The sequence below is a fragment of the Callithrix jacchus genome, chromosome 3 (assembly GCF_049354715.1).
Source record: "Callithrix jacchus isolate 240 chromosome 3, calJac240_pri, whole genome shotgun sequence".
NCBI classification, from domain to species: domain Eukaryota; kingdom Metazoa; phylum Chordata; class Mammalia; order Primates; family Cebidae; genus Callithrix; species Callithrix jacchus.
The window spans coordinates 94,225,349-94,242,752 of NC_133504.1; the positions used below are offsets into that span (position 1 = coordinate 94,225,349).

At 33.7% G+C, this 17,404-nt stretch overlaps 1 protein-coding gene and 2 long non-coding RNA genes across 10 annotated transcripts in view; 1 reads left to right on the forward strand and 2 right to left on the reverse strand.

Annotated features, from left to right (window-relative positions):
• The window catches only part of LOC144576518 (uncharacterized), an 803,862-nt gene that overhangs the window by 587,174 nt on the left and 199,284 nt on the right, over window positions 1-17,404 (reverse strand). The gene's annotated exons all lie outside the window — the stretch shown is intronic.
• Window positions 1-17,404, forward strand: part of CENPE (centromere protein E) — an 81,287-nt gene that overhangs the window by 47,646 nt on the left and 16,237 nt on the right. For 3 of the 8 annotated variants that reach the window (XM_035293209.3, XM_078366751.1, XM_035293213.3), the window contains 9 exons: window positions 8-304; window positions 880-1,038; window positions 2,042-2,200; window positions 2,839-3,129; window positions 3,841-4,128; window positions 5,436-5,537; window positions 7,446-7,664; window positions 9,603-9,800; window positions 10,581-10,784. In XM_035293209.3, coding sequence (XP_035149100.3) covers window positions 8-304; window positions 880-1,038; window positions 2,042-2,200; window positions 2,839-3,129; window positions 3,841-4,128; window positions 5,436-5,537; window positions 7,446-7,664; window positions 9,603-9,800; window positions 10,581-10,784 — 1,917 coding nt within the window. The remainder of the gene's footprint in view (window positions 1-7; window positions 305-879; window positions 1,039-2,041; window positions 2,201-2,838; window positions 3,130-3,840; window positions 4,129-5,435; window positions 5,538-7,445; window positions 7,665-9,602; window positions 9,801-10,580; window positions 10,785-17,404) is intronic. The other 5 variants (XM_035293210.3, XM_054253101.2, XM_035293211.3 and 2 more) reach the window with 5 other exon arrangements.
• LOC118152236 (uncharacterized) overlaps window positions 1-17,404 on the reverse strand; it is a 97,908-nt gene that overhangs the window by 31,470 nt on the left and 49,034 nt on the right. The window lies entirely within an intron of this gene.

Sequence of the window (17,404 nt, forward strand, 5' to 3'; positions counted from 1 at the left end):
TTTATAGTTTTCTCAGATGCAAGAATCTCAAGAAAAAGAACATCAGCTTCTTAAGATGACAGCTGTCAATGAGACTCAGGAAAAAAATTGTGAAATAAAACACTTGAAGGAGCAACTTGAGACCCAGAAGTTAAGCCTGCAAAATATAGACATGGAAAATGTAAGGTTGACTCAGATACTACATGAAAACCTTGAAGAAATGAGATCTATAACAAAAGAAAGAGATGGCCTTAGGAGTGTGGAGGAGATTCTCAAAGTAGAGAGAGACCAGCTCAAGGAAACCCTTAGAGAAACCATAACTAGAGTGAGTTACCATCTCTCTATACCGCTAGTAACTATGACATTGCGTCCTAAAAAAAAGTCTGCCAGAGGCTTGGTCGGAGTATAAACTTGGTCCAATATTGAGGAAAGTTGGAGAGGGTATATTTGGTAATACCTTCCAAATTTTTCATAAAGTTTATTGATCCAGAAAGTCCAGTTGTAACTCTCCTTCACACATTTGCACAACTGTATAAAGATATTTATAGGATATTCTTTGCAACAAGTTGCAGTAATGGAATAACACAAAAACAGGGAAAATTCTAACTATCCATTGGTAGGGGACTGGTTAAAAAAGTGCAGCACATTCACATCATCGAATACTATGCCGCAGATAAAAAATGTGGTAGAACTATAGTGCTGATTTGAAGTGTGGAGTGTCCTGTTAAGGAACAGGTTAAGTTGAAGAGTAATATATTGACATCTAAAAGTAGCTTAGAGGGTGAGAACTAGGAGGCCTCAGAAGAGTGTGGGAGATTTTTACCTCCTGCCCTATACCTTTCTATAGCACATAAGTGGTATTACTCTCAATATATTATTTTTATTTTTTTGTCAATAAAGGACCTAGAAAAACAAGAGGAGCTAAAAATTGTTCACATGCATCTGAAGGAGCACCAAGAAACTATTGATAAACTCAGAGGAGTTGTTTCAGAGAAAACAAATGAAATATCAAATATGCAAAAGGACTTAGAAAATTCAAATGCTGCCTTAAAAGCACAGGTATTTTTTTTAAGTTATATTAGTTACTGAGAGTTTTAATCAAATCTTTTTATGTAATGAAACAAGATAAGAGTTAGCCTAAAATTGAAGGCAAGTGAGGACTTAACTTGCCTACTCAATTTAGAAACTTTTATCTTTTTATATCTGCTGATATCCTAACTTACTGTATGATTATCTGAAGATCCAAGAACTTCAGGAGAAAGAACATCAACTTCTTAAAAGTGAAAAGTAAAAATGATCTCAGGGAAACTATGTATCAAACAGGCCAGTTAAAGAATCAATTAGAAGCCCAGAGTTTAACTTTGAGAAGTATAGAAATGGAGAAATTAAGATTGACCCAGAAGCTTCATGAAAACTTTAAGAAAAATGATGGCTTAAGAAGAATAGAGGAAACCCTTAAAATGAATAGAGACCACCTTAGGGAAGGCCTTGGAGAAATAGAAGCTAAAGTAAGTTAGCTCATTCCTCTCCCTAGCAATTCAATGCATTGTCATCTTACAGCAATGAATCCTTCTTTGAACCAAGTAAACCTCTTGGCAAGAATGAAATAATGTAACCTTTTAAGCAGATAATTTGGTTCTTGAAAATGCTGAAGTCTGCAATTACCATTTTCTTTATGGACTTTAGCCTGTATATATCCTGTTAAAGGAGTGTGTGTGTATCAAACACAATATATACATATACCACAAGTTATTTATTGTAGCAGTTTTAATTAAAAATATGAAACAATCTAAATGTTCTCAGAAGGAAATAGTAAATACAAACAGTATGTCAAAATACTAGGCAACACTTTAAAAAGGTAACATATTTGTAATGTGTTTGCCTCTGGAAAGCAGTAGAGTGAAAAGATGAGGACAGGGTAGAGAAAGCTTATAACTTAAGAACAACAGCAAAGATATAGAGTAATAGTGTTATTATTTTTACTAAGAAAACATATCACTTTATTTTATAAACACTAATATTAAGATATGTCACTGTTTTTTAAATTTCTCTAATGATAAAGGATCTGAAAAAACAAGAGGAACTGAAAATTGCTCACGTGCATCTAAAAGAGCACCAGGAAACTATTAACAAACTCAGAGGAATTGTTTCTGAGAAGACAGATAAAATATCAGATATGCAAAAAGATTTAGAAAATTCAAATGCTAAATTACAAGAAAAGGTATTTTTGTTGGGGGATTGTTGGATTGGATATCTGATTTATTTGTGCCTAAAATTGTTGGGGATGTAGAATGGTTCAACCGCACTGGAAAACAGTGTTACTAATGCTGGACATAGCCTGCCTTTAGCCCTACATTTCCACTTCTTGGGTATATACCTAAGAAAAAAAGACTATATACATACTTCTATAAAAAGACACAAGAATTTTTGTAGCAGCCTTATTCAGAATAGCAAAAAACTGAAAACTCAAATGTCTGTCAGCAGGAGAATGGATAAAAACATTGTGATATATAAGCTCAAAAGCAGACAAAACTGAACCAGGTTGATAAAGGTCAGATTAGTGGCTGCCTCCAGGAAGCGGGGCACACAGAAACTTTATGAAGTGCTAGAAATATTCTGTTTTAGTCTGGGTTGTAGTTTTATAGATTTGTACCTGTGTCAAGAATGATTAAGTTATACATTGAAGATTGGTGTGCTTTATATATATTATTACCTCAAAAGGAAATCAAATTCTGTGTGGAGTTATGCAAGATATCAGTGAGAGTAACATGGGTAGACAGTTGTCTTAATACATTTAGAAACTATTATTTATTTGTCTCTGAAAAGCCACCTAACATATTATTTTATGGTTATCTTAAGATTCAAGAACTTAAGGCAAATGAACATCAACTTTGTAAGTTAAAAAAAGATGTCAGTGAGACACAGAAAAAAGTGTCTGAAATGGAGCAACTAAAGAAACAAATTAAAGACCAAAGCTTAACTCTGAGTAGAATAGAAATGGAGAACTTAAATTTGGCTCAGAAACTTCATGAAAGCCTTGAAGAAATGAAATCTGTAATGAAAGAAAGAGATTATCTAAGAAGAGTAGAGGAGACGCTCAAACTAGAGAGAGACCAGCTCAAGGAAAGCCTACAAGAAACGAAAGCTAGAGTGAGTTGTGTTCTCTCTTTACCCTATGGTGATGTTCACACATTTGGGCAAAAATACAGTATTCACTGAAGCATTGTGTGTGGTGACCAAACCCTAGAAGTAATCTAAGTGTCCACCAATAAGGCACTGTCTGTATAATGGAAAACTAAGCATAAGAATGGGGTATTCTTCATGTGATACTCATTTAGAACCATGTCCAAATGGTATGAAAGGAGAAGGCTATAGCGGAGGCTAGCAGCAGGAAATTTTACTCTACTATTCTAATTTGGGAGGTTGTTTAATTGTTGTTTTTAACTGTGAGTGTGTATTTTTTAAGATTTTCTTTAAACTCATTAATCATTGTGCCTTTATATCATTACATTTCTGGATTTCTCCTAACAATAAAGGATCTGGAAACACAACAGAAACTAAAAACTGCTCATATGCAATCAAAAGAACACCAAGAAACTATTGATAAACTTAGAGAAAAACTTTCAGAAAAGACAACTCAAATTTCAAACATTCAAAAGGATTTAGATAAAAGATGAATTACAGAAAAAGATAGGGGTTGTTTTGTTCTTCTTTTACATGCAACTGTGTCCAAAATTAGACTTGTGGAATTAGAAAAGATATACAGATATGTAGATACATATGTGCATGTAGAACACAAGTAGACACTATTTTTCTTGAAGAAACTGCTTACATTCTGACTTGTTTTATAATTATCTCAAGATCCAAGAACTTCTGAAAAAAGAACTTCAACTGCTTAGAGTGAAAGATGTCAATAAATATCACCAAAAAATTAATGAAATGGAACAGTTGAAGAAGCAGTTTGAGGCCCAAAACTTATCTGTGCAAATTGTGAGAATGGATAACTTGGAATTGACTAAGAAACTTCATGAAAGCCTTGAAGAAATAAGAATTGTAGCTAAAGAAAGAGATGAGCTAAGGAGGATAAAAGAATCTCTCAAAATGGAAAGGGACCAATTCATAGCAACCTTAAGGGAAATGATAGCTAGAGTGAGTTCAGAATCTTCTGCTGTGTAGTAACTATTAATAAGAATTAACCTTTTTTGAAAAGAATTACTATGTTTTTATTTCTTTTTCTGGAAATTTCTATGAACAGTAAAAGATAGTGGGGAATGATTACTATAATTTTCACACAATAAAAAGTTTTAAAAGAAGCAAAAATGTTTTCAGAACGTAACATTTAACTGTTAAAGCAGACTATTTCCCTTAATATAACTTCTTAACTTTTTTTTTTAATCAAGAAACAGCATTATTCTAAATGGAGAAACATTTGAAGGACTACATTTGTAAGAGAGCAAATATTCCCATTTCTTTACTTATACATGCTAGAATTCTAGAGATGGGCTCTCATTGGTGAAGTTAAAAGGAAAAACAGCAAGATAAATATAAAAATTAAGTTCCTCTGATATGACTATAGATATTCAGAATCATATATTCTTAAAACACTTAATTAAATCCTCTTTTTAAAAGTAACAAAGTTTAGACAAATAAGTTGATTAAAATCTGTAAAAATATTTTTTATTCTCATATTTCTTTATGCAGGCCTTAACTAAATTTATAAAGGCATTTAATTTATTCAATAACTATTCTTCTAGGTACTGTAGTGAGCAAGATAAACAAGCAGGAGAAAATGTTTTTGTTTCATTTTGTACTTTTTAATCAGAAATGCAAAATTTACACAGGATATAAACTTTTCCAAGGTGCTGGGGAAAATATATAACTAGGGTTGGGAACACTATAGACAGTACAGATGGTTTTGCCCCAATATATTTCGTTGGCAGCAGTCGATGCGTTAAGATAAAAGTAAGTGAGTTACCCTGTTAAAACTATAACTGAATGATGCAGAGATTTGGAAAGGCAGGAACCAGAAATTAAAATCTAACTTGTTTTCTTATGTATTTATTTATTTATTGCTATAGAGACAAAATCTCACTATGTTGCCCAGGCTTGTTTTGAACACCTGAGCTTGAGTGATCCTTCTGCCTCACCCTCCCAAGTGCTAGGATTACAGGCATGAGCTACCACACTTGGCCCTAAAACCAAATTTGTAGCTATGAAAAATAAATCCTATCTCCAAAAAATAGATGGTTCTACTTTTTTCCCAGTGAGTTGAGGTCATTCCCTATAAAACTTACTGGTACTATTTTTCATTTTCTGATCATTTTAACATTGCTTTTGAGTTACAAGTGTAATATTTAATTCCATTATTGAAATGTCATATAATTTAAAAGTGTACAATTAGATATATGTGAATATAGTTATGACTAAAGTCCTGTTTGTTTTCTTTTTAACCAAAGCAGGACCAACAGAACCACCAAGTAAAACCTGAAAAAAAGTTACTAAGTGATGCACAACAGCAGCTTACAGAAAGCATGAGAGAAAAGTGTTCTAGAATAAAAGTAAGTGCCTCCTGCTAAACTGCAAATGATTATTGGTTCCCTTCCAAAGGCTTCCTGAAATCTAAAGTGCAATTGAAGGAACCTCTGGAATGAATAGATCGTGCCCAGTATTTTTCTAAACATTGTAATCTAGTACAGATGTGTGTGTGTGTATGCATATATGCACACATACACAAACAACAATGGGAGCTTGTGAATTTAAGTCCTCACCAGAAAAATGATACTGGAGCAACTACGTAAAGGGCCGGGCCATACAGATGTCTGAAGAGACCATTATAGGCAAAGGGAACAGCAAGTACAAAGTTCCTGAGGCAGAAGACTCTGTGGTGGTTCAAGGAACATCAAGCTGCTAACAAGCAAGGTCAGAGTTAACAGGGAAAAGGCAGGCTGTAGGACACGAAAAAATACTTTGATTTTATTAAGTGAGATGGAGATCCATTGGTGAGTTTTTACTGCAAGAGAAACATGATCTGGCTTACATTTTAAAGGGATGACTCTTAATTGTTATATTGAAAATAGAGTGGAAGCAGAAAGACCATTATAAAGAACAATTTCAATCATCCAAGCAGACATCATCCTGGCCTGGCCCAGAGAGGGAGCAATAGAGGTAATGGGAAGTGTTGAGATTCTAAATACACAAAGTTAACAGGATTTACAGTCACACCTGTTGGAATGCAAGAGCTCTAAGGACATTTTTGTTTTCTTTGACTGTATCACTTAGCACATTCCTGACATAAGTCAGTGTTTACTATGCTGCATACCGTAGTTGCTTCATCCTAAAACCAAAACCAGGAATCTTCTCTCCAACATTCTAAATTAATTAACATCTATCTTTTCTTACATTATGAAAAATAGAGGGCTCATTCCTGAGAAAGTCCTTGTTTTATTGTTTAGCACCCTGAACTAAACATGTTACCTACTACATGATTAAGCAACTTGAATTTTATGTTTCTTTCTACCTGTGCTCTGACCAGTGTGTCACCTGCACAGCCTCAAGTCCCTTGAGTTTATGGACCCAGAGTTTATTGCCTGTCTACTATATGCCAGGTACCATACTGGGTGCTTTATCTCATGACATAGGCTTTATTGTTCCATTCATAAACAAGGAAACTGAGGCTCAGAAAGGAAGTTAAGCAGTACCCACAGCTGGTAAATTGGTAGAATCAGAATTTTAAACTAAGTCAGACTTGTATATGACTTAGTTTAAAACTTGGGTATAGAAACATTTTTACAAATAAAATTTTGTTTCCTTCAGGCTTAATGACTGCATCTGTTTTATAGATCACATAGATATATAGGTATAGATCATATATTTTCCCTGACCCCAGAAAACTTGGTAAATAGTCTTCCTGTTGTTTTGAAAATGGCTCAGTGACTTCTCCAGTTCAGAGCTGGAACCTGAACTCTACCTTTGATAAAGGGTTAGAAAACAGATTCTAGGCAGATAATAGGATTGTGTCAAATACCTATACCAAGCTGACAAATAGGTAGTTTGATTCTTAATCACTTATTTTATCTGCTAGCTCAGATTCTATAAACATAAACCAGCACTCAACCATAAACTACAATACATATTTGATTGAATTTACTCAAATTTCTCATCAGACTTTGTCCATGTTGATTCAAATCATGGATATTCAAAAAACTAAAAAAAAAAATGCATCAAAATGTTGAGAATGGTTGGTCCTGACTTTCTTGTTATATTTGCTTAAATTGTTTAAATGGCCATAATAATTATATATTATTTCGGTAATTTAAAATCAACAAGTTTCCTTTTGTTTTTAAACACAAAGGTCTTTATTTCTCTCCTACAGAAAAAAAAGCATAAGTTTTGTTACAATTCTAGAGTTGTAACTACTTATTGTTATATTAGCAAATTGTTATAAATTTAATGAATTCTTACTTTAGGAACTTTTGAAGAGATATTCAGAGATGGATGATCATTATGAGTGCTTGAATAGACTGTCTCTTGACTTGGAGAAGGAAATTGAAATCCAAAAAGAGCTTTTAATGAGAGTAAAAGCAAACCTCTCACTTCCCTATTTACAAACCAAACAAATTGAAAAACTTTTTACTGCAAACCAGAGGTGTTCCATGGAATTCCATAGAGTCATGAAGAAACTCAAGGTACCATCTTTTTTAGTAATATCCGTGAAATATTGCTGTAAATGTCTGTTATAAACATCAGTATATTTAAGTCCTGCTTTGAGTGCCAGCATATTTGCTATTTAGAAGTCTTACTACCAAATTAGAAATTATGTGGGTCTGAGCATAGAATGTGTAGCATCATCAGTATGAATCACCTGGTCATTCAGCAACACCTGAACTCTGCCTGTGGGCCTAGACACTATGTCAGGGTGCTCAGGAGGCAGATGTGAGTTAACATTTCAAAGATCTTATAGTCTGGGGGTGAGACAAACATATAAACAAAATAAGTACAATGATAGAAGTACATGCAAGTTATATGCCATACTAGGTAAAGTTACAGAAGATGAATCTGTAGTGGAAACCAGACTCAATAACAAAGCTTGGAGTTCTTTTTGTAGATGGAGAATTATTAGACAGTCATTTTAAGTGGTGGCAGTAACAGGATCAGATTATCATTTAGGTACTAAACTAAAGAATAAAGAAGAAATGAGTTTGAGGGAGATAAGCCTAGTGGCAGACAGCGACAGGAGGTATTTACAGTGGTTCAGATGAGATATTATATGTGACGTTATTACTAGGGAAGGTTTCATAGGGCTGAAGAGGACAAACAACATTAAAGAAATGTTTAGCAGCTTAAAATAGTAGGTCCACATAATTGATAGTGGGAGATAAGGGAGAGAAATTTAGATGGAGTTCTTGGATTTGGTCTTAGTCAGGTTTGAATCTCATTAACTGAGATTCAAAAATTAAAATTAAAAAAAAGAAACAAGGTAGATGAGGCAGGAGATTGTTTAACTTGAGATATTTGGGGGCTGAAATACCTGTGATGGAGCATCCAAGAAGAAAAACCAAGTAGGCATTTAGATGTGAGTTTGAGGTTTGGCAGGAGAAAAATAAGGACTAGCATTTGAGACTGATTAGCATATAGGTGATAGATAATACATTTGTAAGATCATCCAGAAAGCATAATGAAAAAACAAAACAAAACTCTGGAAAAGATAAATGTCTAAGAGACAGTAGCAGAAAAGGGAGCACACGTGGGTTCAAGGTTGGAAAAGTCAAAGATACAGGAGAGAACCTAGCAAAAGTGCTGCTACCCACATCAGTAGAGAAGAGTATATCAAAGATGAAGTTGTGGGTGATAAATATTTCAGAGAGTCAGAATAGGGACTGAAGATATTCTCTCAATGTGGTGATAATAGAACTTATTGGTGATCCTTGTCAGAACAGTTTCAATTGAGTAGTTAAGGAAGAGACCAAATTGTAAGAGGTTAAGGAATGGTGGAAGTTGAGGAATTAAGAAGCAAGTATCTGCCCTTTGTAGATAAATTGCCCTTCAGGCCCTGGTAATTCTTCCACAAATCCTGGTAATCAGACATCTAGAATTATTCATGAAGTCCATGAAACATATGGCATTCAAATTATTGTCTCCTTGAAGCCAAATATCTAAATATGCTTGACAAGGGAGTCTTGAGACAGATAACATCATCTTTTTGGTTACCCAATCAGGGTTGGTGGATGAGGATGTTGAAAATGAGTCTCACAAGTTTAACTGGGAATCCTGGGTGATTGGCAATGAAATTAGCCAAAAGGAGGGCAATAGGAAAAGGAGGACTTGCAGAGAGAGGGGTGATGTTACATTTTAAACATGTTCAATTTGAAGTACTTGTAAGACATCCAAGAAGTATATCTAGTAAGAAGTCAGAAATAAGGAAGTATAGATTTGGGAGTTAGTTATTCTCCTAAGATACTAAGGAAAAAACTGGGGATAGAGAGAAGCTCTTTCCTTCTTCCTCACTTATGAGAGGATATAGGTAAATAAGAGATGTCATCCTACCTCACAGTCACAAGGATTAAAACTTCCTCTAAATGTGACAAAATTTTCACTTTCCAATTTGTTCAATTTTTTTCTGCAAGTATGTGTTAAGCTATGTTACAAAAATAAAAGAAGAACAACATGAATCCATCAATAAATTTGAAATGGATTTTATTGATGAAGTGGAAAAGCAAGAGGAATTGCTAATTAAAATACAGCACCTTCAACAAGATTGTGATGTACCATCCAGAGAATTAAGGGACTTCAAATTGAGCAGGAATATTGATCTACATATTGAGGTATAATTTATTTTAAATGGATTTAATTAGATTTTAAGCCTTTTTATCAAGTAGAAAAGACTTTTTTATGTGCTTAGAACCATTTTCATTTACCAGTAATTAAAACTAGGTTGCAGAGTGATACCTGGCCAGCCATAGATGGGCAAATGATGGACTTAGCCTCCTTTTAGACCTCCATAGATACAGAAAACAGGAAAACTTCTTACATTGATACTGGCAGTGACAAACCTTTTTATTGCCACAACATGGCATGTGTTAGTTACTTCTATTCATCTATGTGAGGCTGGCATCCTATTTCTAACATGTATATAAGTCTGCTATATGTACTAAAAAGTACATTTAGAAGCACTTCATGAAGCCAGCCCCAGTGGTATGCCTGTAATTCCAGCTACTTAAGAGGCTCAGCCAGGAGGATCACTTGAGGCCAGGAACTCAAGACCAGCCTGGGCAACATAGTGAGACCATCTCAAAAATTAAAAATTAAGATGCACTTCAGGTATTGTAGCAATTAGTCCCAAGTTTGCCATTTTGACAAGTGTTAATTCGAATAGGTAAAATCTTTTACATCACGTATACTGCCAAAATATTATTATGGAAATAACTAGAATAAAGTTTAACTTACAATTATATTTCTTAGTTTACGTTAAAATATTAAGAAATGATATAAAAAGGAAGAAAAGCAAGAGTCCAGTAGGTATTACCCTCTTTTTATGATTATATATGATATTTGGATAAAAACTTTTCTAAAGTTTAAGCAATTTGATGCTATTTTTCACACAGGAAATTCTCAAAGATTTCTCAGAAAGTGAGTTTCCTAGCATAAAGACTGAATTTCAACAAGTACTAAGTAATAAAAAGGAAATGACACAGTTTTTGGAAGAGTGGTTAAATACTCGTTTTGATATAGAAAAGCTCAAAAATGGCATCCAGAAAGAAAATGATAGGATTTGTCAAGTGAATAACTTCTTTAATAACAGAATAATAGTAAGTATTACTTTTTCTGTACTACCTCTTTTTTGTTGTCGTTTGCTTTAATTGTCCTACCTCATTCTTAAAAGGGCAAATTACATATGTTTTCTTTATTTGTATATGCTTTAAAAAATTGATTTGGTAAAACATGTTCTTCCTCTAATATATTATTCTTCCTTATCAATTCATACTGATCAAAGTAACAAAATCTTGTTGTGTAATATTCAGTTTCCACTTGTGAAATCTTGAATCCTCTTATTAGTCTCCTCTTTTCCTTCTCCTTCTCACTGCTTCTGCAAGAAATAAGCCTTTTCTACAAGCAGCCTTAGAGATCTTAAGACATAAGTCTGTTTCAAGACTATGGGCAACAACTGTGGTAAAGTCATAGACAAGCCTGGCCAGCTACTTTAGTTGGGCCTCATGTGCTTTAATAAACTATTTTAGAGCCGTTTTAGGTTCACAGCAAAACTGAACAGAAAGTACAGAGAATTCCTTATACCCCATCTCCACAAACATGATCTCTCCTATCAGTGGCCAACATCAGAGTGGCACATTTAGGACAATCAATGAACCTACCTTGATACATCATATCACCCAAAGTCTGTAGCTTACATTAGGATTTACACTTGGCAAGTACGTTCTATGAGTTACAAGTGTAAAATGACATGTATCCATCATTACAGTATCATACAGAGTAATTTTACTATCCTGCCCTAAAAATCCCGTACGTTCTATCTATATTCATCACTTCAACTCCCTAAACCCTGGCAACTGCTAATCTTTTTACTGTCTCCATAGTACCACCTTTCTCAGAATGTCATAAGTTGAAATCGTACATATATAGCCTTTTCAGGTTGACAGCTTTCACTTAGTAATATTTATTTATGTTCTCTCCATGGCTTTTCATGGCTTCGTAACTTATTTATTCTTAATGCTGAATAATATTCCATTGTCTGTATTTACCTGTTTATCTACTCACCTACCAAAGGATATCTTGGTTGCTTGTATGTTTTGGCAATTATGAATTCAGCTGCTATAAACATATATGTGCATCTTTTTCTGTGGACATACATTTTCAACTAACTTGAGTAAATATCAAAAAATGCAATTTCTGGATCATAGTAAAATTAGTTTTTTAAGAAACTGCCAGTCTTCCAAAGGGGTTGTACCATTTTACACTCCCACCAGCAATGAATAAAATTCCCATTGCTCCACATCCTCATCAGCATTTGCCATTGTCAGTTTTGGATTTTGACCATGCTAGTAAGTGTGTAGTAGTATCTCATTCAATTTGCAATTCTCTAATAATATGATGTTGAACATTTTTTATAGTTATTTGTCATCTGTGTATCTTTTTTGGTGAAGTGTCTGTTCTGGTCTGTTGCCCATATTTTAGTCAAGTTATTTTTTTTTCTCATTGTTAAGGTTTAAGAATTCTTTGTATGTTTTGAATACTGGTCCTTTATTTCTGTCATAGATTTTAGATACAAACTCAAAGGCATAATCTAGTGCCTTTGAGTTTGTATCTAAAATCTCATCACAAAACCCAAGTTCATCTAGATTTTCTCCTATGCTGTCTTCCATAGCTTTTGTTTTACATTAAAATCTGTGATCCATCTTGAATTAATTTTTCTGAAATGCATAAGGTCTGTCTGGTTTTTTTGGCACCATTAGATTGTCTTTGCTAGGTCATTGACAAAGGTCAGTGATCATTTGACTATGTGGGATCTATTTCTGAGCTATTTTATTCCATTGATCTATTTCCTCTTTCATTAATAACAAATCTGGAAACAATAATGATTTTTGTAGTAAATCTGGAAGTCAAGTAATGTCAGTTCTCTGAAGTCATTCTTCAACGTTGTGTTGGTTATTCTGAGTCCTTTGCCTCTCCATATAAACTTTGGAATTAGTTTATCCCTATTCACAAAATAACTTGCTATGGTTTTATTAGGATTGCATCTAATTTATAGATGGAAAGAACTGACATCTTGACACTATTGTATCTTTTTATCCATAAACGTGGAATATTTCTCCATTGATTTGATTCTTTGTTTTGTTTTGTTTTTTTAATCAGAGTTTGGTAGTTTTTCTCATAGATCTTGCATGCATTTGTTAGATTTGCCTAAGTATTTTATTTTGGGGGGTGCTGCTATAAATGGTAATGTATTTTTGATTTCAAATTACACTTGCACAGTCCTGGTATACAGGAAAGCTGTTAACTTTGCATATTGACTTTGTATCCTGCAACTTCGCTATAGTTGCATATTAGTTCCAGGAGTATTTTAGTTGATGACTTCAGATTTTCTATGTGGATGATCATGTCATGTGTGAACAAAGAGAGTTTTGTTAGTTTTATTTCTTCTTTACAAATTTGTGTACCTTGATCTTATGGCAGTAGTTTGGACTTCTAGTACAGTGTTGAATACCAGTGATCAGAGGAGACATCTTGCCTTGTTTCTGATCATAGCAGGAAGGCTTCTGTTTCTCATTATTAACTATCATGTTAGCTGTAGTTTTTTTGTAAATATTCTTTATCATGTTGTAGAGGTTCATCTGTATTGCTGAGAGCTTTAAATCATGAATGGGTATTGGATTTTAACAAATGTTTTTTCTGCATCTATTGATATGATTATGTGATTTTTCTTCTTTTGCCTATATGATGAAATACATTAATTGATTTTTGAATGTTATACCAGACTTGCATACCTGGGATAAGCCTCATTTGGTCCTGTATAATCTTTTATGCATGATCAGATTTGATTTCCTAATATTTTGTTGAGGATTTTTACATCTATTTTTATGAGAGATACTGGTCTGTAGTTTTCTTGTATAATGTCATCATCTGGTGTTTAGTGTTAGGATAATGTCGACATCATAGAATGAGTTAGGAGGTGTTTCTTCTGTTTCTCTCTTCTGGAAGAGATCATAGAGAATGGGTAAAATTTTTTCCTTAAATTTCTTAAATATTTGGTAGAATTCACCATTGAACTCATCTGGACTTGATGCTTTCTGTTTTGGAGGTTTTTAATTATTGACTCCATTTCTTTGATAGATATAGGCCTAATCAAACTGTCTCTTCTTGTGTATCGGTAGATTGTGTCTTTCAAAGGGTTGGCCCATTTCATTCAGATTATCAACTTTGTGAGTTGTTCATAATTGTGGATTGTAATAATTGAATTGTTCACAATATTTTGGAATGTCCATGGGCTCCATAGTGATATCCTTTTTCTTAGATTGCCTAGTTAGAAGGTTATTAACTTTATTGATCTTTTCAAAGAACCAGTTTTTAGGATTTTTATTTTCTCTATTGATTTTTTGTTTAAGTTTCATTGATTTCTGCTTTAACTTTCATGATTTCTTCTGCTTACTTTGGATTTAATTTGCTGTTCATTTTTAGTTTCCTAAGATTAAAGCCTCATTTATTGATTTTTAGATCTTTCATCTTTTCTAATACATGTATTCAATGCTATAAATTTTCTTCTAAGCACTGTTATTACTGCATCCCACAGATACCGATAAGTCATATTTTTCTTTTCATTTAGTTCAAAATACATTTTAATTTCTTTTATTTCTCCTGTGACCCGTATGTTGTGTAGAAGTGTATTGTTTAAATCTCTATTTGTGGATTTTTTTCAACTGTTTTTGATTTCTAGTTTAATTCCATTGTAGTCTGAGAGCAGACATGTTATGATTTCTATTGTTTGTTAAGGGGCGTTTTGTGGTCCAGAATGTTATCTGTCTTGGCAAATATTCAATGTGTGTTTGAGAAGAATATATAATGTGCTGTTGTTTGATGAAGTAGTCAATAGATGTCAATTGCATCCATTTGATTCATGATACTGTTAAATTCAACGATGTCCTTACTGATTTTTCTGCCTGGTGGATCTGTCCACTTCTGATAGTCATTTAAGTCTCCAACTATAATAGATTGATCTATTTCTCCTTGTAGTTTTATCAGTTTTTGCCTCAAGTATTTTAATGCTTTTTTGTTAGGTGCATGCAAAATAAAAATTGTTATGTCTTATCGGGGCATTGATGCCTTTATCACTATGAAATGTCACTTTTATCCCTCATAGTTTTCCTTGCTCTGAACTCTGCTATGTGTGAAATTAATAGCACTACTTCATCTCTTTTGACTAGTTTTAATGTGGTGTATCTTTCTGCACCGCTTTACTTTCTAATCTGTGTCCCTTTATATTGAATGGGTTTCTTGTAGACAGTATACAGTCAGCTCTTGTTTTTTTGATCTGCTTTGACAGTTGGTCTTTTAATTGGTATATTTAGATCATTGATATTTAAGGTGATTACTGATATAGCTAGATTAATATCTACCATATTGTTTCTGTTTTCTGTTTTTGCCCTTATTCTTTGTATTTTTGTCTTCTGCATTTTTTTCTGCCTTTCATGGTTTTAATTATTTTATGATTCCATTTTCTCTGCATAGCATACAAGTACACTTCTGTCTTGTTTCAGTGGTTGCTCTTGAGTTTGCAATATCCATTCACAACTAATCCAAGTCCAGTTTCAAATAACACTTTCCACTTCACAGATAGTATAAGTACCTTATAATAACAAAATATTTCTAATTTCTCCTTCCCATCCTTTGTATCATTGCTGTCATTTATTTCACTTATTCGTGATTGCATAAGTTAGCTCAGTTAAGAATAAGAAAATAAGTTTTTGTTTTACCTTCACTTATTCCTTCTCTGGTACTCCTCCTTTCTTTATGTAGATCTGAGTCTGAGTATATCATTTTCCTTTCCTCTGAAACACTTCTTTTCAACATTCCTTGCAAGGCCAGTCTACTGACAACAAATTCCCTCAATTTTTGTTTGTCTCAGAAAGCCTTTATTTCTACTTCACTTTTGAAGAATAATTTTACAAGGTATAGAATTACAGGTTGGTATGTTTTTTCATTCCACTGTCTTCTAGCTTGCATAGTTTCCAAGAAGTCAGATGTAATTCTTGTCTTCACTCCCCTATAGGTAAGGTATTTTCTCCCTTCTATCTTCTTCAAAGATATTTTTTTTTTCTGAAGTTTGAATGTAATATGCTTAGATATAGGTTTTTGTTGTTGTTGTTCTTTATTTTTTGTTTGTTTTTGTTTTTGTCCTGTTTGGCATTATGAGTTTCCTGGATTCCTGGTTTGGTGTATATTGTTAATCTGGGGAAATTCTTGTCATTATTACTTCAAGTATTCCTGCTCTTTCTTTTTCTATTTTCCTGGTATTCCCATTAGGTATACATTACACCTTTCATACTTGCCCCACAGTTCTAGGATGTTATGTTTAGGGTTTTTTTGTTTTTTTTTTTTTCCAGTCTTTTTACTCTTTGCTTTTCAGTTTTGGAAGTTTCCATTGTCATATTTCTAAGTTGAGTTTCTTTCTTCAGCCAGTCTACTAACAAACTCTTCAAAGGCATTCTTCATTTCTGTTAACAGCATTTTTGATCTCTTGCATTTCTTTAATTTTGTTCTCAAAATTTCTATGTCTCTTACATTGTTCATTTGTTCTTGCATGTTGTCTACTTTTTCCACTAAAGCCCCTAGCATATTCATCAATTTTTTAAAACTTTCTGGTCTGATAACTAATGTTCATGCCATTTCTGACTCTGGTTCTGATGCTTATTCAGTCTTTTCAAACTGTGTTTTTTGCCCTCTAGTATGTCTTGGAATTTTTATTTTGCTGAAAAGCAGGTATGATTCACTGGGTAAAAGTAACTGTAGTAAACAGACCTTTAGTAGTATAGTGGCAAGGTGTAGATGGCAGGTGGCAGGTGCAGTGGATTTCCCTGCCTTCACATGGAAGGCAAGAGCCAGCTGAAACTTAGTATTTCCCCCTTTATATTAGGCTCTGATAAAACCCCAGCATGACAGGCTCTGGTAAAATAGTTTCTGCTGAGGGCAGGCCTTAAAAAAAAGAGAATGTTCTCTTTTATTTCAAAATGGTTCCTCTTCTCCTCTCCTGCCAGGCTCGCAAAGGGACTTTTCCAGTATTAACTGTGATGACCTGGTAAACCTCCTGAAGGTAAAACACAAAAGTGTGGGGACCACTGTATGACTAGGCACCCCTGAAGTTTTTAACTCTCAGAGTTGCCACACTGAGCTCTAATAATTCATTGTTGCATTCAGGTTTTCCTATCCCATAACTGGTTCCTACAAAGGTTTCTGTTAAGTTCTGATTGCCTGTATCTTCCCCTCTGTCTCTCCAATTTTGGGAGCATCCCTGTGCCCTGCAGCCTCACTGCTCTGACGGATCTAAGCAGAGTTGTGGATTTTTCCATTTGTTTTGCTTTTTCCTTGTTAAAATGGACTGGCAACTTCTAAGCACCTAAAATACTAAACTAGAAACTCCAGAATTGTGACTTTTTTTAAATCATTGTTCCCAAGGTGATCAGCACAAATGTACTGAGTCATAAAGACCAACATTGCTTAATACCAGTTTGTTAACTTGTTTTACATTTCAGTGATTGGTATTAGGTTGGTGCAAAAGTAATCGTGGTATTCATTCTGCTTTTAGAAATAATCCCTTCTCTGTATAATAGATAAAACATTTAATATTCAAAAGATTGCTCTTTTAAATTGGAGCAATGGTGGCTAGATTAATATTATAGCTTTCAAGATACATTTTGTATTT